The 27491-nt window shown below is 45.6% G+C and overlaps 1 protein-coding gene across 35 annotated transcripts in view; it reads left to right on the plus strand.

Moving 5' to 3' along the window:
• DAB1 (DAB adaptor protein 1) overlaps positions 1-27491 on the plus strand; it is a 1091055-nt gene that overhangs the window by 1059502 nt on the left and 4062 nt on the right. For 23 of the 35 annotated variants that reach the window (XM_070609446.1, XM_070609447.1, XM_070609439.1 and 20 more), the window contains 5 exons: positions 2654-2716; positions 4895-5003; positions 11455-12003; positions 15868-15995; positions 16353-16463. In XM_070609446.1, the coding sequence (XP_070465547.1) occupies positions 2654-2716; positions 4895-5003; positions 11455-12003; positions 15868-15995; positions 16353-16448 (945 nt within the window). In that variant the 3' untranslated portion in view covers positions 16449-16463. The remainder of the gene's footprint in view (positions 1-2653; positions 2717-4894; positions 5004-11454; positions 12004-15867; positions 15996-16352; positions 16464-27491) is intronic. The other 12 variants (XM_070609467.1, XM_070609441.1, XM_070609454.1 and 9 more) reach the window with 1 other exon arrangement.

The following is a 27491-nucleotide window of genomic DNA, read 5'->3' on the forward strand; positions in this document are numbered from 1 at the left end:
CAGAATCTGCCATCGACAGATGTCTCCTCTAAGACATCTGAAGTGCTGGGATGGATGGGCGAGTGGGCATCTCGAAGCAAGCTCCCTGATGACCTCCTCAGATGCTTGTGCACCATGGCAGAAATTTTCGGACCCTGACTTCTGCTTAGGGAAGATGGTGGGGCTGGGCTTCCCCCATTTAGGCGGTCTAACTAGGGCTTGGTAAAGTGAGCGATAGATAAGCAAGGGGCTGCTTGGTCCGTGGTCAAGTCCAGCTGCTTTTAGCTGACTGACGAGAGGCACGACTCTTAAGCTCTCAGTCTCACTTAGTCATCTGCACCATGAGGACAGTGAGAGACCTGCGCTGCCAACCCGGGGGAGCCCCCGTGAGCGTCAGGCAGGATGATAATGTAGGAAAATGCAGTGTAAACTGTAAAGTGTTTTACAAATGTGAATGTTCGTTTTATTCTCTCGAGGTCTTTAAAATGATTAATTATGAGAAAATTATCAGATGGAACATGGCTTATTAGGTTACAAATAAAAGGACTAGGATTAACATGGGGAGAGAGGCTGTGAAAATAGATATTATTCCAGATTTTCAATCACATATGGTTATTAGAATTATTTTTATTTTATGGCCTAAGAATCCCCTTTTTCTATAAAATTTAATTAACTCAAGGTTCTATTTAAACAGCAAATGCAATGGAATGAAATAACAATCTCTGTTTTATGCCTCTGCATGTTTTCCTCGTTTAATCCTTGAGTGAAAATCATCTGGCAAGAGGAAGTCTCTATCTCAAGAATGAAGGTTATTTTCAAAGTTGTGCTGAAGGAGAAAATTAGCCAATAAATTATATTTATGATGTTAGTAAAAGTGTGCCACGAGTTCAACACATTTGAAATGCAAATTGTGTGACTTAATTATTAACTTCATTTTAATATTTTCCTACCACTGAAAATAGTTGTGGGCCATTTTAAAAGCATTGAGTTCCAATTGCAAGAAAGCCCAGAGGCTTCATTTGAATTGATTAAATAGAATTATTTCTTTTATGAATTTAGGAAAGAGCCTAAAGGAGTGGCCTAGTTTCACCAAATAATATAAAATATTGTTAACAAGTTAAAGAAGCCTTACTGAAGACAAGCAAGTATTTAGGATCCAGCCAGACTTGGGAGCAGCCTGCATGCTGGCCACCTCATTGCTGTCTCCTAAATCTGGAATGGTGTTGTGTGAGACAGAATCAAGGCAGTGAAGAGTTCGTGGAAAAGAAGGAAATGCACGCAAGTCCCACACGACCTTGCCCGTGTCCACGTCACCAACCTCCTCTCTGCTCCTCTCTCCACCATCATGCTGGTTACACCTTCTGCTTGTACCCAGCTACGCAGGCTGTTCCAGGCCTCTGTCTTTTTGCTCACATCCTTTCATCTGCCTGGACCGTCCCTCCTCTCCTTGATTGCTGGCCAACTGCTTCTCTCCTTCAGGATTCAAATCGGGGCTATTTCCTTGAGAAAACCCTCATGGAACTTCTTTGCCAAAAGCTGGCTGGATCTCCGCTCATCTGTTGGTGGCCAGGAACGGTCCCTTCTTTGTGGGAATCGCAGAGATCCGGCCGCGCCTGGTTAGAACTGCATTAGAGCTCAGGGCCCATACCCCATGCTGCAGGCCAGCAGGCAGGCGCTCCCCGCTCTTTCTATGGAGCGGTGTTTTCAGGTTTCCCCGATTAGAAGCTATCGCTTAAAATCCAAAGATGAGCAGAACATGTCTTCCCCTCAGTGGGCAGGTTTGCACAAAGCACATGATTATATACTTTGTCAGGCCATTTGATTCCTGGCCACAGACTCCCACGGTCTCTGGAGCTGGAAGTGCATGCAGATTAATTTCTGAGTGTATCTTAAAGGGCTTCTTCCGCTGCTCTGGCTGGCCTTGCTCAGACACTGCCGGATGATGGATGGGAATGTAGACGGTACCGTGTCTGTGGTGATGGAGTTCCTAGGAGTGATTAATAGTGTATATACTGGGCTGTTTTTGATGTCCTTCCTGGTATTAAATGATATGTTTTCTTTTCCTCCAACTGCATTTGTTATCCTAAAGATGGACTCTTTCAGGGGCTGTCATTGAACCGTATGTTCTTTAGACAGAAAATTCAAGTCCTGGCTAGGTGACCTTGAGGTTGCCTCTGTGAGACTCAGTCGATTCATCTGTAAGAAGGGGAGTGATGATCCCCAGCTCTCAGCGTTAGTGGTGCTGGGATCACCTCCTGAGAGGTGGCCGGGAAGTCACGTCTTGTGGTACTTAGCACAGGAAGTGCATCTTGGACATGTGGATACACTTATGAAAGACAAACAAGTGATGAGGTGGGCTTCTTGCCTGTATCTCCTGGAGAAGGGGGACAGTGCTGGCATTCGAGGGTCAAGACGTGTAAAGTGGTATTATTATTGCTTATGGGAGGCAGTCAAGCCCAGATAAACAGCCAGACACACTGAAGCAAGAATTGATTCTGGCCACATCCAAGATGCGTCTTTGGGATCCTGAGGTATAGTAATGACCAACTGAACTTATCGTTTATATAGTCATGATGAAAAAGAGAAATGTGTGTCCTCCTATTCTGTTTTTAAAGCAGTATCCAGCAACGTCAGCGTTCCTTGTAGTTACATCATTATCTTTTTGTCTTTTCAGGCTGTGACCCAATTAGAACTTTTTGGGGACATGTCCACCCCTCCTGATATAACCTCTCCACCTGTAAGTACGCACTGCCCTCTGAATCCTGCCTCCCTCCCCTTTCCTTCTTCAGTCGCACGGTGGCAAGAATATGGGCTTTGGGTGGAAGAGGCCTGCTGGTGGATTTCAACTTGGGCTCTTTCAAGCTGTGTGATTTGGGCGAATTGACTAGCAATTCTTTTTGAAGAAAGGAATTATGAGAAATAAATGAGACCATGCATCAGCAATTACAGTCCATCCCCTGGGTACTTACTTTTGTGCTTGGCAGTGGAGAGAGGCGTGAATGGGATGTGGTCCCTGCCTGCAAGGCGCACACAGTCTACTTGAGTAAATGGGCAAGAAACCCAACAGGACAACAGACACAATGAGCATTTGTCAGCACCTGCCCAGAGCCCGCGCAGCCAGGTGGTCAGATCAGTGCAGGAAGCATCTTCTCCCGGCCCCTTTCTGCTCTTTCCTCTCTCCTTTCTTTCCCTCCTCTCCTCCTCTTCTTTTTATTTCCTCCCCACTTTCAATCCTCCTCCTAGCTTTGCTGAACTTCTCATGAAGTTTCAGATTCCCAGCTCCAGCTTCAGCCAGCAAGAGATTGTAGGGAGCCCTAATTTGAAAATGAAAAGAAGGAAAATCAAAGCAAAGTAGAATCCCAGTGCTTTGAGAACTGGATGCATTCAAAGGCACCGCTGCAGCCACTGCAAAGAACAGAGTGCTGACCGGCCTTCAGCTCCCACGGGCCCATGCCCCGGAGCTGGGCGGAGAGCAGCTGGCTGCAGCTGCACCAGCTGAAGCTGCTGCGAGGCAGCAGCTCCTCTGGGCACTGTGCAGTGGTGCCAGCCGAGGGATGGTGCTATGGTTCATTGGCAAGATGCGCCTCACAGAGAATAGGCTGTAACCTCACCACTGAGGACAGATGGCGCAAGGCCCTGCTGCCCACAGCTGCCTCCAGGGGATCTCGGCACAGCTGCCCTACTCCCAACACCTGATGTCCATAGCAGCCGAGGGAGGGGACAGCAGCTCCTTTCTCCAGGGAGGCTGGATAGCTCTAGCCATTCTCATCCTCTTCTCCATCCCAGGCTAACAGCTGCATCCTGGGCATTTGGAATCTCAGAACCATGGGGCTGTGGAGCTAGAAAGGTCTGAAGAGATCTTCGAACCTATCCCCTTCATTTTATAGATGAGCAAACTGAGTCCTGGAGAGGGCATGTGACTCACCCAGGGTCACATAGGGGAAAAGAGAAGAGTGTTGATTGTGTTTCAAAATGCTTAACACAGCAGCTCATGGCTGTGTTTCTGGCCCTGAACCCAAGTGCAATCCAAATGGGTATTTAATAATCCTCAGAACAATGCCATTCGTCCTGCAAGCTGCTGGTCTAAAAATGGACTTGACTAATTGCCGTGGTTTCAGGATTAATTGCTTGCCCCAGTCTATTCCAAGGGAAAAAAATAAGGATATTATGGCATGGAATAGACATACTCTGTAGGCAAAAGGCTGCTGTAATCGGGTGTGGACCTCAAAAAGAAAGTGAGCACTGGTGTGTGTGTTTGAGCACCCTCCCCTTGCCCACCAGCTCGTGCTGCGGACCTTTCTGGAATTTCAGCACCGGCTGGGCGTGGTGAAGTGTGCCGCTGCTCAGGCAATCTTTTATCATCCTCTTGAACATATGTACTTCTTTATGCAAGTGAAGATTCAGGCAGGATTCTGGGAGGCACTGGGATACAAAGGTCTCTGTCCAGTCGCTATGCTTTCTTTGTTCCTTTAGCCAACGACTGTCTATTTACCATGCATTGAGTGACAAGCCTTGAGCCAGGTGCACAGTAGGTCCTGGGTGGGTGTATGTCAGTTTTAACTGACCACCTCTAAAGCATGAAAGCCAAACATTATGGAATTATTTGATGGCCTGAAGACACCTCCCAGGGTCTCAGCACCTACTGTATGCCTCAGCGTGATACCAAGTGGTTCAAATGCAGGACCTTATTTAATTCTCACAGCAGCTCTAGAGGCAGGCATCATTTTTCTGGTTTTGTAGATAATCTACGCAACCAGCTCATGGTCTCCACACCACCTTAGTGGCCTGGACAGTGGCTCGGTTCAGCAGCACCCCCTTCCACTTAATTCCTGCCTCTCCTGCCTCCCATCCTTGAGGACAGCTGAGCCAGGTCTCCCGGGATCCTCATGCACCCTCTGCCTCTTTCTGTCTGCAGACTCCTGCCACTCCAGGTGATGCCTTTATCCCGTCTTCATCTCAGACACTTCCGGCGAGTGCAGACATGTTTGGCTCTGTACCTTTTGGCACTGCTGCTGTACCCTCAGGTGAGCCCTCGTCCACTTGTTTCCCTGCCTTTGGCCCCCACTCATCAAGACAGACAAAGGGTTGACTTGAGCCAGCTGCCCAATATGCTAAACACTCGTGGAACCACCGTCCTCGCCTTGTGACTCTTCGGGTGACATCAAGAAGCTGTCATTTGGGGTGTGTGGGTGGTGGTTACAAGCTGTGGTATGCTGCTTGGCTGGAATTCAGTGGTGTCTTTCACCCGGAAAGGTCAAAATTCCTGGTTACTGAAGTGTATTTAGCTTTAGGGAGCTTGGGCACACTCAGCCATGCAAATCAGTGCAAGTCCATTTCCTCCTGTCCATCTCAGCCAGAGGGAGGGAAGTCGGCGAGTGGGAGAGGAGAGGAGTCAACCCTGCGAGGACCTCCTGAGATCTGGCTGATAGAAGGCACCTGCCTCATTCGGTGAAGACTCAGGACGGGGAGCTTCCCCACACAAAGGGGGACACCTAAGGGACAAAGCAAACGGCTCACAGTCAATTGGGAGGGTGATAGGGCACCTGGGGATTTGCAAAGAATTTGTTCTGTTTTCCTAATATTCTTAAAAATATATTTACTAATTTTACAACAGGGTAAAAAATATATATAGTAACAGTGTTGCAGATGAGTTACAAACTGGTAAGAATCTCAGGCATCTTAACTTGTTTCCATGGCATCAGGCACTCCATGTAGCCAGGGCACTCTACTTGGAAATGGCCAAGGGTGATATTCTGCTTTTTACAGACACGGGAGCCCTAAAGACTTTTTTCCTTCTTTAACTACATATTTGAAATCGGTGGCTTCATCTTTCTGTTTTTACTTTATTTTTGTAAATGGCAAATAGAATTGAATATTTTAGAATACAAATCTTGCATTTTTTCCTATAAATGATTACTTTTAATTATATACTGTTAGAAACAAATTCTTGCCATCAAATATAAACTTTGCTGTTATTCAAAGTGAATTAAAAATTCATAGTCTTTGCAGAAATAGTTACAGTTATTCCTCATGAGCTCAAGGATCATTATGAACTTTTAGAAGCCACAGAAGTTGGTAGCCACTGGATCTAACTTACAATTTCGAATCTACAGGTAACTTAGAAATTTGTATAATTGCTAAGCTTCCCAGTTGAGTCTGTTTTACCCATCTCTAAAATGGGACAGTGGTGATGACTAGCTTTCCTTACCTAAAATGGATGTTAAAATTTCCTTGGGAATAGTATAATAGAGTATGTCATTTTAAATAAGAATAATAGTTTTCCATCAGAAATGCACCACCTGGGGCTGGCCCCATGGCCAAATGGTTAAGGTTGCATGCTCTGCTTCGGTGACCCAGGGTTCTCCAGTTCAGATCCTGGGTGTGGACCTACACACCGCTCACCAGGCCATGCTGTAGTGGCTTCCCACATAGAAGAACCAGAATGACCCACAACTAGGATATACAACTATGTACTTGGGCTTTGGGGAGGAAAAAAAAGAAATGCACCACCTTCCTGTGGCACCAGCCTGGCCCAGAACCCTGTGTGTTACCCCGTTATTGGATCCCTGAAGATATACTGGGACAGATGACAGGAAATCCAGGCACCAAACTTACTAATGTGCAGGCATGTTCATTCCACGAATATTCACTGAGTGCCCACTATGGTCCAGGTCCTGCTCTAGGGGCCGGAGATGTGTCAGTGAGTACGACAGGCACAGACCTCTGCCCGCAGAGGGCCTATTTTCTTTTGGGAGGACAGACAGCAACATAAAAAGAGTGACTTATGTAACATGTTAGAAGATGTTAAGTGGTATGGACAGAAGGAAATGTAGAGCAGAGGATGGGGCTTTGGAGCAGGCGGAGGGCAGCTGTCAATGGAGGTGTGCTCAGGAGGGGCTCACACAGAGGTGAGAGGTGAGCAGACTGGAGGGGCGGGGGGTCAGGAGGTGTCAGAGGTAAAGGACCATATAAATTCTATATAAATGTTGAGGGAATCCCTTACTTTTAGTGTTTTCCTTACATTTTAGTCTGCCTTTTTTTTTTTTTTCCCAAATAATGAGGGTATCCCCCGGTGCCAGCATCTGGTTATAAATTGCAATTTTCAACATTTTAAAAAACTCTAACTGCAAGGCAATAATGCAGGTGTTTCCTTTCACTTCACAGCAAGATTCATGATCGATCTGAACTCTGTAACGTAAACAGATGCACCTTAGCACCTCCACCCTCCACTGGTGAACGGTGAACGTTAATGAGTAAACGGTTACTAAGCTGCTAAGTGGCTGCGGTGGCAGCTACCGAGTGGCTCCCTGTGTCCACTGCTACCACAGCCCTGCCCCTGAGGCATCGCATCAGGCATGCACACACCATGTGACCAGAGAACCTTAGCTCACAGGTCTGGGGAGAGCCCAGGCGGCAGGGACCCCCCAGGAAAAGCCAGTGAGACCTGCAGGTTCCCAAACGTGATACCCACTTACCCTGTGTTGCCTTTCTTTTTTTTTTGAATGTTGTATTTTGGTCTGAAGCAGATGGCATGAAGCCAGAGAGACATGCTAATAGCTCTCCAGAAAAGTGTGCACAGCCCATCTGTTGGTTCCTTGTGTAAAAAAAAAAGATAAGGGGGAAAAACCTGCCACCAACAGTAGCATCATCAGAGATCACAGCACTTATGGATCTGGGAGTTTAATTGTACACTTGGAAAAATTCAGTGAAGACATTTATTCTACTATGACTCATTCACCTTTATGTAGAGCCTTTTCCAGTCTCAAGCATTTATGGAGCAGCTGATATATGCCAAAAACTGTACTAGACAGAGGGAGGGAGAGAGAGAGAAAATAAAGGGTTCCTGCTAGCAGACGCTTTCCAGCCTAATGAGGGAAGTCAGAATAACTGAGCAATTACAACCCAGTGTGACAAGTGCCGTGCCAAAGATGAACACAGGGGACAGCACAGGCCCGGCGAAGGAGAACCAACTGGAGTCTAGAGGGCAGGGCAGACCCCTGGGAGGTCATACTGAGCTGAGTCTCAGAGAGCAGGTAAGAAGTAGTGGCCACGTGAAGAAGTTGGGGCCACTTTCCCGGCAGGTGGACCAGCAGAGACGAGAGAGCAGGTTGAGTGTCGTTTGCAGCTGCTGCAGGGAAAGGTGCCAATGGCAATAACGAACTGAAAATGGGGCTGAAGGGGGACAAAGGGGGCTGACCCCCAAAGGCTCATAAACCAAGCTAAGGCATCTGAGCCTTACGCTCAAGACAATGAAGCACTGTATTTGCATTTGAGAACAGACCTCTCTTGGCAATGAGGAGGGTGGGATGGAAGCAAAGTAAAAAGCAGACTGGCTGGAGGCTGAAAACTTCCATCCATTCACCAACATGGGCATCAGGGCGGGGGTGGTTGAAAGATCCGTGGCACGTCTCGACCCTGTCAAACTCAGCGCCCCTTTTTTATAACAAGTATTTGAATGTCTCCTTTAATATCTTGACGTGAAATATGAAATTCATATATAATATAACCTACCTACCCAGTTTTTCAAAAATCAGTGTAATGCCCTATCTGTAAATAAGGCAGAAACAAACAAATGCTAACTTATAATAGAAAAATATGTATTTCAATGAGGAAAATACCCAGGTCAACCACAGCAGAGGACATGCTGAGTGGTCAGGTGTGTCTCCCCATAAATAGAACCCCCACAGGTGCAGACCGCCCCAGGAGTGTTGCGTTGGCTCAGACAGCAGGAGAAGTCAGGGACCACGATTTTCCAAATTGCTGAACAACTCTTGACAGGGTTCCAAATGAGACAAAATACAGCCTTCCCTCAATGTGCACGGTTGTTACATTCCTGGAAAATTAAGTGCATTAAAACTGCAAAGAAACTTTGAATTTCCACGTAATTCAAAGTCGAGTCTATACTCACACAGCTATAAACAGAATGTGAGATAATCCTTTGTTGTGCGCTTCGGTCCCACCGCTACAGGATCTTTAGTGTCAATGCTCTTGGCCTCTTAAATACCGGTAGTGTTGCCCTGACCACGTTATTATGACAACCAGCACGCCCCACAAACTTCCTAATCATCCCCTAGGGGGTGTTAGCACTCCCATTCAGAACCACTGAGCCCCATCAGAGTAAACCAGAAAAACAAATTCACAGAATTCTTAGTCTATTGGTAGGTTCAAGTCACCGCCTTATTATGTGATAGGGAGGCAAGAAACAACGTAAGCAAGTTTCTGTTTTAAATGCCAGCACCAATGCCTGTTCACCAGTCTTATTTCAGTGCCCCAGGACTAAGGTGATCTCATGAGGATGTGGTCTATTTTGTTTGTTGACGCCCCTTCCTCATTCCATAATAGCATTTAACACTGCCAGATTAATTAGCAAGAGCCTGCTGTCCTGTCTCTGGCCCTCTGGAGCCTCCTGTCACCTTGCAAGGAAATGACCTGACTGTGAATGTTGGCTCCATCCCTTATCAGTCAATGGAAGGTCAGGCAGATGTGAGATGGGAGCATGAGCGAGGCACCCTGCACACGATTTCTCTGGGCTCACCAGAGTCCTGATATGACCTGTGTCATGAGCAGTGCCCCAGCGCCCGCCTGTCTGCCCTTTGAAAGTTGCTGAGCTACGCTGCACCCGCCTCTCATCTTTTCCTGGTCTCTCTGCTCTGTGCCTGCAAATTCCTTCTGATAGCCATGAAAATGCTGGTTCTGAGAGGCCGGGAAAAGCTAGCTTCTCCACCCTGTGCTCTGCCTGGCCTGGTCGTCTGTCTCCCAGGCTCAGCTGCAACATGCTGGTGGCCGTTGGGGCCCCTGAGAAGGGCAGGGACCACCGGAAACCCTTGGGAGTGTCTCTGGGCCTCCAGAATGCTAAGGCATCTGATGGCTGGGCCAGGGCTTCTGACTGTGCTCAGATCAGAAATCAGCCTTGGCTTCTGGTGAGGCAGTGTGGTGCAGAGGAAAGAACACTGGCTTTGGGGACAGACAGATGACCTCAGTTCAGATCCTGATCCCACTTCACGCCAGCTGTGTGACCCTGAACATGGTGCTTTTCCTCTCTGAGCACCAATTTCCTTATCTCTAAAAGAGAGATAAAAATACCTACCCTGCGGGCATTTTATGAAGATGTAAGCACCTGACACTGTACCTCGCACGTTATAGGCATTCAATAAAGGGAACTTATTGTTATTTTTTCTTTTAAAGATTGGCACCTGAGCTAACAACTGTTGCCAATCTTCTTTTTTTTTTTCTGCTTTTTCTCCCCAAATACCCCCCAATATATAGTTGTGTGTATATATATATATTTTTTTAGTTGTGGGTCCTTCTAGTTGTGGCATGTGGGACGCCACCTCAGCATGGCCTGATGAGTGGTGCCATGTCGGCGCCCAGGATCTGAACAGGTGAAACCCTGGGCCACCAAAGCAGAGCATGTGAAGCTAGCCACTTGCCCACAGGGCCGGCCCCGGGAAATTATTTTTGTTACTATTGTTATTGTAAAAAGTGTCACTTGCACTCCTTTTAAAATGATTATATCTCCCCTGAAAGGAAGAATCCAGCAAGCAGTTATCACAGTAACATATGTGAGTACACCCCCTGGAGTTTTGCAGTGCCCAACCTATGCCACTGTGTGAAGTGCTCCTGAGTGGACAATCACCTACACTTTTTCAGTTTAAAATTGGCATAATAATAATACAGAAATAATGTGTAATTATACCTAGAACTACTATTTATTGCATGGCTACTATATATCAGGCAAGCTATTATGTACTTGATAGGCTCTGTCTGATTCAGACCACGTGCATTGCTAACATTTACTGAATGTTCACTCTAATCTCCATTAATCATTAAACCAACCCAATGAGGCCGAAGGTATTTTATGCCCATTTTCCAGATCAGGAGATAGCTTACGAAGTTGCCTCTCAATGCCACAGATGAGAAGTGGTGATCTGAACACTGACCTCTCCTCTAAAACCCCAGCAGTCTGACTCTTACTCACTTTATGCTCAGCGCTGATGCCAAGAAGGAAGATGCTATAACCAGGCTCTCCCACAAAGAGCCTGCCTCTTAGAGAGCTTCAGCAGTTGAGAATTCCCCAGGGCTAGCAAGAAGGGGGCAAAATTCCAACCAGAGGGACCTGACTTATGATCTCTGCCCTTTCCCCTGAGACACGCAGGCTCCCGAGGCTGCACCATGTCAGAAGCGTTTAACAACTGGAGCAGTATTGTTATCATCCACCCAAGTCTGCCTGGCTCACCCCCTCGCTGCATCCTAGTTTCTGCTTACAAATCATCTCATTAGAGAGGTTTTGTCTGACCTCTGCGCTAGAAGGCAGGCTCCCTGAGAGCAGGGACTTCTGTCTTACTCATCTTTGCATCCCCAATCCCCGGCTTACAGCCTGACACTCAGAAGTCGCCTACTATGTTTTTGCCAATCATTTGACTCCATGAATCATTCTTTCCCAGGATGCCTGACTCTTCTTTTCCACCCTTCCAGGTTACGTTGCAATGGGCGCCGTCCTCCCATCCTTCTGGGGCCAGCAGCCCCTCGTCCAACAGCAGATCGCCATGGGTGCTCAGCCACCAGTCGCTCAGGTGATGCCTGGGGCTCAGCCCATCGCTTGGGGCCAGCCAGGTCTCTTCCCCGCCACTCAGCAGCCCTGGCCAACCGTGGCAGGGCAGTTTCCGCCAGCCGCCTTCATGCCCACACAAACTGTTATGCCTTTGCCAGCCGCCATGTTCCAAGGTCCCCTCACCCCACTTGCAACCGTCCCAGCCACGGGTGATTCCACCAGGTCAAGTCCACAGACCGACAAGCCCAGGCAGAAAATGGGAAAAGAAATGTTTAAGGATTTCCAGATGGCCCAGCCTCCACCCGTGCCCTCCCGCAAACCCGACCAACCCTCCCTCACCTGCACCTCAGAGGCCTTCTCCAGTTACTTCAGCAAAGTTGGGGTGGCACAGGATACAGACGACTGTGATGACTTTGACATCTCCCAGTTGAATTTGACCCCTGTGACTTCTACCACGCCATCGACCAACTCACGTGAGTGCTCGTCTTTGGAGACCTAAACCCAGTGACAGCGATGCCTCATTCCTGGGGTCAGAGAACTCATCTCAGTTTACATTCACAGCCCTCTTATTCATATCACTACTGGTAGTAGTAATAAGACTTACCGATTATTAGGGATCAATCATAACACATACCTACTCTATCTGTGTTATATTTATTATTTTTATACTTGTAACAGTGCTAGGGATGAGTTTGTTAGAAAGATGATGAAAGTGAGACTCAGACAAAGAGAACAGACAGAATGGTAGGACTGAACACAAGCCTGCTGTTTTCCACCATGTCACATTTTTGCCTCCTACGGTTTGTTTATTTGCTCATTCATTCATTTCCGTATATCCCTGCTTATGACACACAGATTTGGTATGGTTTACTGAAATAAAAATGAATGGCGAATGTGAATTTAAAAAAATTTTAAGGCCCAGTCCCGACAGCCTAGTGGTTAAAGTTTGCTGCGCTCGGCTTTGGTGGCCGCCTTTGGTTCCCGGGCACAGAACCACAACGCTCATCTGCCGGTTGCCATGCCTTGGCAGCGGCTCACATAGAAAAGCTAGAAGTTATAAATCTGTACTGGGGTTTTGGGGAGAACAAAGAAAGAGAGGAAGATTGACAACAAATGTTAGCTCAGCGCGAATCTTTCCCAGCAAAAATAATTTTAAAAAATAAATAAATATTGGCCACCATGGAGTGCCTACTATGTGCCAGGCACTAATTGATCACTCTACTAAAAAAAGAAAAGAAAAACATTTTGGGAACAAGGATAACAAATTAGAATAGAAAATTAAGATCAGGAGAAAACTTAGGGCCGAGGTTTGGCAGCCATAACATCTCATACAACTGGTGTAGTTGAAGCCAGATTTTGGCTCAGAGCTTTGGGTGGTCAAACAGGAAAAAAGATGGTGTAGCACAAAGCTCTAGACTGGAAACCCGGGTAGCAGCTTTATTACTTAATAGTTTCGTGCCAGTGGGCAAGTCGTTTTATTTGTATGAGCCTCAGTTTCCTCGTCTGTCTTAGTCTAAGGGTTAGTAAAAGGATTTGGTATACCTGTCCTAAACCATTGCATACCTCACAAAGTTTGGAGCATTTTTATCATCATTATTATCACGTACTGAGTGGTTTGGGGCAGAGTTCTGGACCGGGGTTCTAGTCTTGTCTCCTCTACCACGAGCCGTGTCTTTGGGCAAGTGTGTGACTTCTCTTAACTTCAGCAGTTTCATGGGTAAAATGAGTGAGCTGCCTGGATAGTGTGTGCCTCCTGGTTCGGCATTCAGTGATTCTGCCTCAGCTCACTTTTCCACTGCAAGCACCTGGAAAACTGTAGCCACACAGCCAATCAAAATCCAGGTACACCTGAGCCCGTCTGTGCTTGGTCGACACCATCGAGCAAGGTGTCTGGTGGTTCAGCCTGTTTCCCGACAGTTGATAAAGGGGAAACAAAAGGCTCATGGAACAATGAATTTGGTGTTTTCATAACTGTCACAGACGATACGGATCACTGCTTGGCCAATACTGTGAATTGTCAAAAAAATCTAATGTTAACCCAATTAGGTAGTGTCGTTTCAGCCAGGTTCAGAAGGCTGCTCTGACAATGAGTGCCTTCTGTGTGTATAAACAATCTAGCTCCACACAGGCTGCATGTTCAACATGGTGGGAACATCTCTGTGAACTGGAGCTCACAAGCTTTCAATGAAGAATAATGAATAAAAAATGAAATGCTAAAGAAATGACAGCCATGCCTAAATAAGCAAGCATCTTTTAAAAACAAGTGTCCCTCTCTCAATGGGCTGGGCGCCAGCTGGAATAAACAGGGGAAGTTTAAGTTCTTTGAGGACAGGGGGTCTGTCTGAATCATTCCTACCCTTCTCATAATGCTGACAGGGTGGCTAGCACGTGGGAGGCATTTGGGAAAGGTTGTAGAGAATGAAATGAACAAAACAAAGGCCACCAGTTACTGTTGTGTTCAGAGTGGGGTTTTGCAACCTTGGCACCATTAGCATTTTGGCCCAGATAATTCTTTGTTGTGGGGACTGTCCTGTGCATTGTAGGATGTTTAGCAGCATCCCTGGCTTTCCCCATTAGCTGCCAGAGTAAACCTCCTCTCCCCTCTCAGACAATCAAACATGGCCCTAGATATGGCCAATATCCCCTGGGAGTGAAGTGCCCCAGACTGAGAGCCACAATTTGAGAGTACAGACCCTTCAAGATTAAAATGCTGGTATAAATACTTCTAGTTACGCTTCCCATCGATTTCCTCAGATAAGTATGAGCAGTATACCTCTCAGAATTGGCAGCTCAGCCTGGGCTCTCAGCCTGTAGTAAGCGATAAACCACTTCAGACACAGTTCAGAATCCAATTGCACTAATATTTACTAAATATCTGCCACATATCACGATGTTTTCATGTTGCTTATCTCGCTTAAACACACTATGACTAGTTCCATAATCATGAAACAAAACAGACTTCTGTTTCAATTAAAAAAAAAAAAACAACATTTTATTTTAACGAAAATGAGTGAAACCAATCTTTATATCCTCTTCTCCATGAGCGTCACCTTTAGACTGCTTTGAGTGGAGCATTGGCTGGACCAAGAGTGAAGCTCAAATAGGAATAGAGAAACCCAGGACCTGGTAGATCCCAGTGTCCCTATTTCATAGCTGTGCAATCCTCAGAAAGCCACTTCACCTCTCTGAGCTGCAGTATGTTCATCAGAAAAAAACAGTAGGTATAATACCACGTTGAGGCGTTTGTATTAGAGAGCATAGTGAATGCACAGTGCTGAGCACAATGTCTGACTCTCTGGCGCACCGTAAATAGCGTCATTATTCTAAATACAGGTTCATCGAGGCTAGAGGTGCTCACCAAGTTTCACAATCACTCACTGACCGATGTGCAGCCAGGATTTCGTAAATTCTGGGCAGTTATGACAGGGAGGCCTTATCAATGATGTTTGAAATCCAACTACTAAATCAAGCCACAGCACCCCCTCACCTAGGGCTGAGCCGGTGACTGGTATCTCCAATACCAAATTAGAAATTATCAAAAGGAAGCGTAGCTTCAAATGGTCTATTTGTTATAAACCTCTGGGACAAATGAGACAAGGAAAATGTGGGGAGTATAGAAAATGCATATCCTTATGGAATGAGGAATAGAGTTGCCACCAGGTACTTCTGTTTTCCCAGATCACTGAGACACTCTTCATTCAACGTGCGTTCATCAAATGTGTGCTGGGACACAGAGCCTGGTTCTGCCAGATGCCACCTATGTGGCCTTGAGCAATTTAGCAACCTTTGCTTTCCTTATCTGTAAAATTGGGAAAAATCCTACCTCCCATAGGCTTTCTGAGGACTGGAGACAGTGTCTGTAAACTTTCTGACAGTGTCTGACACATAGAAGACACTCAATAAATGTACTGTCCTCTGATCGATTTGTTCATATTGAACTAACTGCGTGATGTTAAGAAAGAGAAAAGAAAGAAAATTATAGTCTAGTGGCTCTCAACTTGAGTGTGCAGAAAAACAGAGATTCTGACTCAGTAGGTCTGGGATGGGGTCCAAGAATGCACATTTCTAACAAGTTCCCAGATGTGGCTGATGCTGATGATCCAGGGCCCGTTCCTTGAGAACCACTGCCTCACTCATCAGTGTGGACCAGCTCCTTCCTGATCATCAAGTTTGTGAGAGGACAAGATAAATATGTACAGAGAGGGTATTAAACCGTTCAACTGATTTGACTTGTGATAGGAAGAAGAGTCCTGTGACTGGACTTGAGTATAACCAGACCCCTGAGGTTTCTGTGGGACACTTATGGTGCTTCCTCTTTTTGCATGGTCTCTGTGTAGCTCCAACCCCAGCCCCTAGACAGAGCTCTCCATCCAAATCGTCTGCATCCCACGCCAGCGATCCCACCACAGACGACATCTTCGAGGAGGGCTTTGAGAGTCCCAGCAAAAGCGAAGAGCAAGAAGCTGTAAGTGACCAGTTTGTTCTTTCTGTCTTTGTTTTTCCTTAAAGTTAAAACCTGTAGATCCGAAGTGGGCAATGCATGAGGAACCTACATAGAAAAGAATGCTGGCTCAGACGCTCACGTGCTAAAGGGCTTGACTACGGGGCTTTCTTTTATGTTCGGATGAGCAGCTGCAAACATTCTCCTTTCATTAAGTTATTCCTACAAGTTCGCATAATTGAGGGTGTGGCATCCTCTAACTGAAGTTGCTGCCTCCTTTAAAATAACTGACTATATGTGTGCATGAAAATGTACCCAGCTGTGTTTTATTTTCGGTTGTTGAAAAGAAAAAAAAAAAAGTGTTATCTTCTTGTGTTCTAGCCTGATGGGTCACAGGCCTCATCCAACAGTGATCCATTTGGGGAGCCCAGTGGGGAGCCCAGTGGTGATAATATAAGTCCACAGGCCGGTAGCTAGATAGCGCAGGTCTGGGTAGGTATCTGTTCTTTTTATCCCCTTCACCATTAAGCTATCTGCTTTTCCTTTTGCTTGTTCTTCACTTCTGAAGTCACATCCCTAATGTTTGCACCATCTCTCCTTGCCTGAGCATATCCGTGATGTTCATACCATCTCTCCTTGGCTGAGCGTATCCCTGATGTTTGTCCAATCTCTCCTTGGCTGAGCATATCCCTGATGTTCACACCATCTCTCCTTGGCTGAGCATATCCCTGATGTTTGCACAATCTCTCCTTGCCTGGTGTCTGTTTGCCACCTTGATTTTCCTCATGGATGCATGACTTTTGACAAATCCTGGGAGGTGGGGTAAGGTGAAAAGTGTGGAATGGTCATAGTATTTTATTAATGATATGTTCTGAGTGGGTAGTGGTGTTAGAATGAGGCATAACCAATACCACTTAACGTGGATTCAGTTTCTGAAAGCATCAACATTCCGAGATGGACACATTCCGCCCACCCTGATCATTTCTCAGTGAGACATGGTCCAGATGCTCTCATCTTTTAAGCAAAGTGTCACTTCATTTGCCTACACTCCACAGATCTAAAGAGGTTACCAGCCAAGCACACTGAGAAGCCAGACTAAGAAGCAAAAACAAGCAGTGCTTGCAATAAGATTGGTAGAGACGGAAGATCATGGTAGCCCATTTTGTCTAGCCAAATGGGGCCTGATGAGAAAGTGAAATTCAAAGCCTGAGGACATGTAGCATTCACTTCCGAGGCTCTGCTGCTCACACCTGTGCTACAGCATGTGGTTTGCCGCCAACCCACTTCAGATTCCATCAGCAGCTGCTTCGAGAGCAGTGTGCTTGCATTTACTAGAAGTGGCTTTTGGCACTTGAATTTCAATACATCTGATTTGATAGAAAGACAGAGGAGCTGATGAAGCAGACTTTCTGGGGAGAGAGAAGTACACCTTGTTACCCAGACAGGATTTCTAAGGTCGCTCCTTAACAAATGTGTTCAATTTTCAGATACTTTCCGAGTTTTCCGTAAATGTGTAGGCCTACAAGGCGGTACCCACAGAGCTCCTTTTTAGTCTGAACAGCATAGCCAGAACCATTAAAATGGTAAATAGTTTTCACTGGTCATAAATGGATTCTGAGGCTGCCTCAGAATCATTCTCAGTTCACATGTAAGTTATTCTGACGCTTATTGAAAGCTAATACAGTGTTTGGAAAGTGCATTTTGTTAATGGATTTTATGATTAAACAACTTAACATACCATATATTTTGCCACATTTTATATCAGTATAATAGTACACGAGAACACATCATGCCATGCAAAGCCATGTAATAGCCATCTGAAAATTCAGTCCTGCAAAGCTGCTTGGGGAGCTGGTGAATTAAAGCAAAGTCAATGTTCCAGGAAAGAGAAAAGTTAGGGATAATGGGTGATACCTTGGGAAGATTCCCGAAGAGGTTTTCTACCCCTTGCATATGTTTTATTTCATGTACTCAACCTTGCCTTGAAAACTTGATGAATGAACTAGACGTGACAGGAGCCATTCATCAGGATATCAGCAAACATCATCCTAACATTGACGTTCTTCTAGAAAACAAAGATGACTTATACCATTTGCAGAGCAATGTATCAAACCCTCATGTTTATGAGCCTGTTCGGCTTGAGACAGTCATACCAGCTGAACTGTTTCGTAGCGCTTTAGCCTGTTCCACGTTGGATGCTCCATCCAGAACTCCAAGCCAGGGCTGAGCTGTCCATGGACGTAGCATGGTATAGTGGGAAGAGCTCAGTTTGAACTTGAGTTCAAATTCTAGCTCAGCTACTTAATAGCAGGAAATCTTGGGCAAGAACTATCATTTCTTTTGTGTCTTGGTTTCTTCATCTGCTAGAAGAGGCTTATATTATCTATTTTGTTAATTGAGATGGCGTATGTTGAGTCTCTAGCAGGGAGACAGATACTTAGTACTTAGCTTAAAATTCAGCTTAAAGATCTGGATTCTGGAGCAAGACTGTCTGAGTTCAGAATCTGGCTCCGCCGATTACTAGCTATATGACCCTAAAGAAATTTCATAGTAATTTTCTAATTTTGAAACGTAAGGAGAAAAACAGCGTCTTCCTCATAGGGTTATTGTTTGGACTAAATGAGCTGATGTATGTGGAGCTCTGAGCACAATGTCTGACACATAGAAAGCACCCAAAATGTATTAGCTGCCATCACACCACCAGCACCACCACCAGCACCACCATCATCATCGTCATCATTGTCGTCGTCATCATGATCATCATCACCGTCATCATATGTGCTCATAAATGTTGGTTCCCCACTACTTTGGATCTTATACATTTAGCCCTTATTTTGAATAAATTCTACCATAAGGACCCAGGCCATTGGCTAGGAGGTTTTGCTTTGTGCTTTCTATCCTCAGGTAATTAATTTTCAGTATGCCTCAAAACAGCCTTGGGGAAAAAAAAGAAAAAGAAAAATCCCACTTCTTAGCTCTCTGGCTTGCCATGCCCCCTAATCAGAATGACACTGGTTAGGGCCTCCTAGGCCACCTCTCACTCCAAAAAATGAGCAGTCTTGGATTCACATGTAAATCATAATAAGTAGCTCCCAGCTCCAAAGGAGGGCTGGACTGTAATCTTCAATGAAGCAATTTTCTCCCTTTGAAGGCTTAGCGTGGCAGTTTCACAATTGCCTATCAAGAATTGCATGCCAAGACTCTGATGCCTGCCTTGCAGGAATATCCCCTAAAACACCCACAAGGGAAGTCCAAATGAGCTTTCTGGGCCCCTCCATCAACAGCAGCACAAGCCACATGTGATCTTTCTGTCTCCATCCCATTCACCCATCCACCCAACTGGAAATTTACTAACCGCAATCACTTAATGCTTTTCCAGACATTTGGGGAAGGGATACCATGCAGAGAGAGTTATTTCTGTGGCCCTATTTTCCCCTCTGCCTTCGTACAGTTAGAAAGCAAGAGTCCCATCCTTCTTATCGCCCTTGCAGCCATTATCTCCAGCTGCTTTTTATTAGAAATACCTGCACAATTCTAAGTAGGTAGAGGTGACATCTGTAGATAAGTTAAAGCCATGTCACGCCACAGTAAGAGGAGACAGATGGACTCAGTCTTCACAGGTGGAAGCTTCAGGGCCAATCTCAACCTGTTTTAGCAATAAAGAGAAATGTTTCAATTGCTTCAGTTTCCCCCTTACCCTCCCATCTGGGAAAATCACGTGTCTTTGAAAGACTGGGTCAACAGGAGCAAAAAAGAACCAAAATAATATTATAATGGCTGGTGTGGGAATGGCAGGTAATTTATACTTCACTGATGTGTTGCTGGAGCAATTTTAAGGGCGAAATGTTGGCTTTTGAGGAGATGAAAGAAAAATGAAAACATTTATTTGGTTAAATGGCTAAGTAAATAAACTGCCTATCAGACTTTCCCAGCTGTCAAGTCAAAGTAGCATCTGTAACAATGGGGAATTGTTTGGTCTGTCTCCCTTAGTAACAATAGATATTGCCATAAATAATAAGTCGCTGTCATTTTTTTTAATACTGATCTTTGTAGTGGGAACCTAACACATATAAAATATTACCTGATGGATTTCTAGTTGTCCAAGGGAAAAGAAAGCTGAATTTCAGATGCTTAGGGAGGAAGAATCTTTAAAAAAAAAATTAAAAACGAAAGAAAGACAAGAAATGCACAGAGTCAGGGGACATGGTTTGAATTATGATTCCAAAGCAGATGGCCTTAGACAAGCATTTAACCCCTCTACACCCCAAGCCCCTCTTAGGGACAATTACAACCACTCCCTCCCCAGGCTGTCCCAGAATCAGAAGATATCATGAGTATGAAAGTGCCTTGTTAAGCTTTGAAAATAAAATACATATATTTGGGATTATTATTACTATTCTGTTTTTTAAAAAGAACCAGACTACAGAGCCTTAAAACAAAGAACCACAAAAACAGAAAATAATCCATTTCATGGATATAGCACTCAGAGGCAAGTCCAACCCAGGCCTTGGAGGAGTTCAGCCAGGAGATGGGACAGGCCTGGCTGAGGGAGCATCAGCCAGGATGGAGAGGTGGGCTTGGTGCCAAGGGATATTAAAAGATGAAATCGGGAGGAGGTTGAGACTGAAAGGGAATGGGAGGTGAGGAAGACAGCATAGACCAGGATGATCCCAGGTTCCTGACCTGGAGATGTAGGTGGTGCCAGTCTGTGCTATGCAGCGCAGGGCAGCATGCTTGCGCAGAAAGAAGGCAAGTTTACTTTGGGACCAGTTAAGCTAGAGATGCCCATGAGACATCGAAATAGAGATGCCAGTAGGCTGCTAGATAACAAGACTGGAGGAGAAAAGAGAACAGCAGACCAGAGTGAGATTTGAACATGATTTAAGCCATTGGAATAGTGGGCACTAGAATACACTGATCATTTAGATCAGAGGTTGGCGCACGCTCTGTGAGATACTCATGCTTTGTGGGCTATACGGTCTCTGGTGCATAATCTCCCCACTATTGTAGCAGGAAAGCAGCAAAACACAGTGCATAACAAACGAGTTTCGATAACACTTTACTGCATAAACAGGCAGCCACCAAAATTGGTCGGTGGGCCGTAGTTTGCTGACTTCTGGTTTAGATCACGCTCACTGTTTCTAGAATCACTCTGCAGAAGGTAATCACAAGCCTTTCATTTACTACTACCAATAAAATATACTAAAAAATGACTAGCATATTTATAGCACTTTCATAAACATCACCTAATTCAATCCTAAAGGGAACACTCAAGTATTTTTATTATTCCTGTTTCACAAATATGGCAGGTAAGGTGGCAAGGTTAACGATTTGCTAAAATCATAAAATTCGCGTGTAGTGGGGCTAGGATTTGAATCTAGACCCAGATTAAATGGTCAGGAGCACTCAAACAGGACCAGGACCCCTGGGTTTTAGCAGCTTCTCTTCGACTTAATCGTTGTATAACGTGAGGTACATGGCTTCATTTCTGACCTTTGGTCTCCTCTTCTGTGAAACAATGCCCAGAGGCCCTTCTAGCTTTGACCTTCTAGGACCTTCTAATCTGCCCCAGGTCACCCAGCTAGAACGTGGAAGACCCAGTCCTCAAATAAGATCTCCCAACAGCACCCCTCCCCCAGGCTGTCCTTATTCCCAGCTAACAAAGGCCAAGACCTCTGTGCTCACCAAATGGGTTTCAGTACCCGAGACCCCAGGAAGCAAGTGTATTTGGCAGCTGCACCAATCTCTAAGGTATTATCATTAAATCCATCCTATGTTTTGAAGACTTTTCTACCCTGAAGGCCAGATTTATGGCTGAAAGTGGTCAGAAAGCTTTATATTTTTCCATTCTTTTGAATAAAAAGGAAGGGAGGACTCCCCCCACTTGTTAAAATCCTTTATGTTATATGAGCTCACTTATTACTTGTTACAATCCCATGATGTAGATGTTACAAACCCCATGTTACAGAGAAGAAACTGAGGCCCCGCTGAAATGCTTGCCTCGGTTCGTATAGTAGTTAGGAAGATTGCTGGGGTCCTCTGGCTCTAAAACCCTTGCATTTTGATGACCCTATTCATGTATTCACAAGGAACTTTGAGTTATTTCAGCCTTATTTTCACTCCCTAGCTACTACCACCTTGTTCATTTGCCAAGCCAGGAAATGTGAAACCCACTGAGCTAAGCCCCCGTGTTGGGCTGGAAAACCATGATGCTGAAGTTTCTGCCTCAGCAGAACAACACTAAGAGACTCAAGCTTTCTCACCTCCCTGCTCCCATCTGACCCCTGGCTTGGCTTGGTGCTGACCTCACCCCTAGGCTCCCAGGATGGGGTAGATGGGCTTACTCAGCAAGGAGATTGCATGGCGCACTTTGACCTCATATTCGAGACGTCCTTTCTCAGCATGCCGTGTCTTCTCTTCGCTAATAATCTTTTTTGGAGATACTTTTATTAGATATGACAAAGCTTTCCAAAAACAAACACAATAAAAATTAAATGGATGCAAAGTAATAAGCACAATTAGGTGGCTTTCAAAAGGGGCTCATTCTAATGTGGGGTAAGAAACTATGTGCCCCTATACTCTAAGCCAGAGAGCTGGGCTAGGTAGGGGAGGTGAGAGAACAAGCTCAGAGATGGGAGTCCAGATCCTGGGCTGCCCTCCTGGCTCCACTGCTCCCTGTGGACTCTTGGAAAAACAACCCTCACTTTGCGGGCCTCAGTTTCTTCCTGCAGGAAAGGAGTCGTCAGACTGAGGACCTTGCCTACTTTGAATCGACAAGAGGGAACACAGGGTGATAGCAAGGGAGTGGGCTTTAAAAGACCTGGATGTGTTGACATGAAACTCCAGGGGAAACCAATCTGATCTGTAGTGGTTGGACACAGCTCAGTGGCTGCAGCACTGGAAGAGTTGACTGAGAAGGACACAGGGGAGGTGTAGGGCGAGGACATGTCCTATAACCTGACTGTGCTGGGGAGGACCACACGGTGTATGCACGTGTCAGCACCATCAAACTGTCCGCTCAAAATGGGAACATTTCACTGTATGTCAAATATACCTCAATGAAGCTGATGTAAAAATAAGGTAAATTCATAGAGATGGAAAGTAGGTTAGAGGTTACCAGGGGTTGGGGGAAGGGAGAATAAGGAGTTACTGTTGAATGGGTACAGTCTTTTTGGGATGATGAAAGACTTTTGGAAATAGTGGTGATGGTTGCGCAACATTTGAATGTAACTAATGCCACTGAGTTACACACTTAAAAATGATTAAAACAGCAAAAGCCATGCTATATATATTTTGCTGCAATAAAAAAAAAAACTAAAGGAAATCACAGATCTGGTTCTATCCCAGCTCTGCTCTGTGCTGTTTGAGTGACACTGGGCAAGTCGCCAAACTGTAGAGAGCCAGACACTGTAAATGGAGGTGAGGATACCCAGAGCACAGCCCCAGCGTGATGCCCAAGCGAGAGCACGTATGTGATGGAGCAAAGTCCTTTACAGACGGTAAACGTCTCTGTGAAGCTAAGCTCTTCTTACTCTAATTCGATGATTCTACTTGGCTGGTGTACGTGAGCACATAATTCATACTTAAAGTAGTCTGCAAACGCGTGGAAGGCTCTGTTATCCGCAGGGCCTTGCAATCAGACTCGTTAGATCGACCCCACATTCCTTCTGCACGGTTTCCCTGGGCTGATCCAGAGCCATTATTAGGGTTCATGACAGAACCTAGTTGCAGTTGCAACTATTGATATGAAGGAGAAACAATTTGGAAAGCGACCTACAGGTGATTATTAGGCCTAAAAACGTTTTCTATAAAGGAAGAATAAAGCCACAGGCCCAGACATAAGGGACCCACTCTTTTTGGACTACCTCTTCTGTGCTGGACCATCAATGTGCATTTTCCCCTGCAATCCTCATCACACCTCTTGCAGAGAGGATTTCTAGCCTCATTTTACAGATGAGGAAACTGGCACTCAGAGGGGTTAAGTAACCTAACAGAGTCCTAGGGTCACCAAGTGGGTAACACTGAGAAAGAGAACAGCAGCGGACAGGCAGAGCCAGCGCGGGCCTCAGCCAGGCCTCGGTGTTCTTGTGTTGAACATGAACACGTTCACAGATGCCCCACATCAGACAAGGCCGCTCGTGACCATGATGGGTCAGGACAAACCAAGACCACTCGATGGCCACGGCTGAGCACAGGCAGATATGAACGTCGTCCCAATTATAACAGTGACCAAATGTCCTTCTCTCCTGGCTTTAGCCTTGCTCCATTCTTCCTGCCTTCCAGATAAGAATTATTAAGACAATCATACTCTCAATTCCTTACAGCATCCAACCCAGAGAAAAACCTTATTTTCTTGACTCTCGCCCAAATCATCTAAGAGAAGTCCAATCCTACTATAAGCCCTTTCTAACACCCTCTTACAGAGATGCCCATGGGTCCCCTCACTGCAGTGAGTAATAAACCCAACTTGTTCAACTGCGAGTGTGCTCCTGGTGGCCTTGGCTGGAGGGAGTTGGCAGTAGGAGTCCTCACCTAGATCTGCCTGACTTCAGATCCGCATCCTTTCACTGCACCTCCCAGCAAACAGGGTATTCAGCTTAAGTCATTTTTACTGTATGGTTTCCATCTACTTTGTCGTCCTCTAGAAACGAAGCTATGACTATGTCAGAACCACAAGTGAGCTTAAAGTTCATAAGTGTTTGCCAACTCCCATTAAGAGACGAACCATTCATTCGCTCACCCACATCCTCATTCTCCATGTTAGCGGGTGGCCTCCTGTGTTCCAAGCTCTGGTTCAGGATTTGGGACACTGGCGTGAAAGGCGCAGTGGAGCTCACTGTGTGGAAGGGGCTACGAGATAACATGATGACAATGCAGACAGAGGCCTCCACAGGGCCCTGCAGGAGTCCGGGAGCAGAGTGGCCCCCATCACCTGCCGAGTCCAGGCTGCCTTTATATTTGAGCTGGTTCTGAAAGTGTGAACTCCCAGGTGCAAGGCAAAGAGAGGCCCCGAAGGCAGAAGGAACTGCTGTGCAGAGTCTCAGAGATGGGAAAGTCCTGTGGTGTCTGGGCAACAGAGTACAGAAAGTGGGGCACAGGGGAGGGAGGAAGTAGATGAAGCTGGACAGGAAGGTGGAGCCAAACTGGAAGAGCCTCGTGCGCCATCCTTAGGGGTTTGCATTGTCCTTGAGCTAATAAGGAGTCAGGAGTATTGTTTCAAGCAGGAGACTGGCATGACCAGATCCATTTCTGAAAGATCATTCTGGCAGAGGCATAAATAAGTTTTTTTAAGCGTGATATATGTGACTGGAGGTTGAGCTTTGATTCATGGTCTAGAAGAGGCATTTATTAGCTCTAATGGACTATGAGACTAATGGGTCTTGTGTGCCCAGCTAAGGAGCTGTGACCTTACCCTGTGGGTGATGCAGAGCCGTTGAAGGATTTGAAGTGGGCAGAGATGTGGTCAAATCTGCTGAAAAAAATACATCAACAGCATGCTGCGTTCATGTGTGATTTCATTTAGGCCTTTTGGAATATCAAAAATAGCCTAAAGACCCAATCATGACCTTGCCAGAAGCCAGGTCAGAAATTTCTGGATCAAATGATTTCTTAGCTCCCCTCCAGCTCTGACAGTCTAAGATTCTGTAACAGGGAAGGTAAAGCTATTGCCAAAACATATAATGTATCACAGTGTCAGGCTTTGGGATTATCTGCTGCTTGGGGTTTTCCGCGCCACTGCTCCCCTTCATTAGTGGGGATAATTGAGAGTTGACTACAGCCCTTACCGCTGTTGTGATGGGTGTTTGAAGCTGAATTCCGGCAAGAGGCAGTGTGTGAATATTTATCTCAGCCGCAGAAAGTTAATGCCGTGTGGCATTAATTACCCTGTCTGAGCCTGCTGTCTTCTGCTGTTTTTAGGTGTCATTCTCAGTTGAATAAATTAGTTTCCAAAATTAGAATAGAGCAAATTGTAAGGTGAGATCAAGGCAGCCTGACTTCTTAGGGCATCTGAAAAGAGAGTGGGCTGAGAAAGTCTGCCCAGGCAAGATGAAGATGCAGCCTCAGAAATGTTTTTCCCAGAAGTCAGTTAGCTCCCTCACTACCCTACATTTGCTCCGTCCACCCCACCCCAAACACAGACACACCGGAAAGGTCCATGTTTAGCCTCACAACAGGTGTTTGAAACATTTCAGGACATTGGCAGAGAACGGATGAGGTGCTTAATAAGTCACGCTGTAGATTTTGCTAGATGAGATTTGGAGAGAGTAAAGCCAAATTGGAGTGTATTTAGGACAAAGAGATCAGAGCAGTGGAGCGAGTAGAACCTCGATGCGGCATTCCTTAGTTCAGCAAACCTTCACTGAGCACCTGCTGTGCCAGGGCTGCATGTGTGAAATGGCAGGAGGAACTGGCTGACCGTAGGCCAGAGGCAGGATGTGGAAAAATAGGCTGCCATGCTTTCTGTCATCGGACATTCGGCAGAAGGATTACACTTATTCCTTATGTTTCCGAGGACAGTATGAAGTCCCGTGGGTGGAAAGCATAGAGGAACATGTTGGCGCTCTGTTATATTACAAAATAGGTGCCTCGAAGGGTGGGAAGCTCCTCCTCCCTGGAGGAAAGCAAACGCAATGAGTTCTAGAAGAAAACATGCTGGATCTGATGGCAGGAGTCCTGGATTCTATTCGTGGCATGGCTACTAAGTAACTATGACCCTGAGGAGACAAAAGCTCTTCTCCGGGCTTCAAATTCCTCATCTGTACAATGATGGAACTGTGCAAAATCATTTTCTAGTCCATTCCCACTTTGCAAGAAAAGCAAGCTATGTGATAAATACATGAGAGACAGCGCAACGGCCTTGAGATTACACAACCTCTCAGACCTTCAGTTTTTATCTGCAAAATGAGATGGAAGGAATAAAAGCCATTCCCAAAACTGATAGGCAGATACAATAAGACGTGAGCATGCTTTATAAACTCCAGAGCACTCTACAACTCTACAGATGGAAGGGTTGTTTTATTATTAATATTAATTGCAGCTGTCATAATAAACTGGAAAAAGCACTGGACCCTACTTTCAGGTCTCATGTCCCAAACTTACTAGCTGTGTGACCATAGGCAAATTACTTAACTTCTCTGTGCTTGATTTCTCATTTGCAAAAGAGATAAAGCATCTGCCTTACAAGCCTGTTGTGATGAGTTATAAAGACGATGTACTTGAAAATACCCAGTATGGTGCCAGACACGTAGTAGGGGCTCACAGAATGTCAGTTCAATCTTATGGTTCGAGAATATCAAAAGAATCTGTACTCGCATGGCAGGAGGCAAGCTGATATATCAAATATGGCAGAATTAAGATATCACTGTGTCCATTTAATTCTGGCATAAACATCCCGGAGTGACAGCATAAAGGTCAGTTTTAACAGAAAGGCCTATGCATGCTTAAGACCAGAGTATTGATCTCCTCTTCTTGGCCAGCATGCCCTGGGCCATCTCAGCATGAACTGAATCAGGAGAGGTT

This window comes from Equus przewalskii, chromosome 2 (genome assembly GCF_037783145.1).
Source record: "Equus przewalskii isolate Varuska chromosome 2, EquPr2, whole genome shotgun sequence".
Lineage (NCBI taxonomy): Eukaryota > Metazoa > Chordata > Mammalia > Perissodactyla > Equidae > Equus > Equus przewalskii.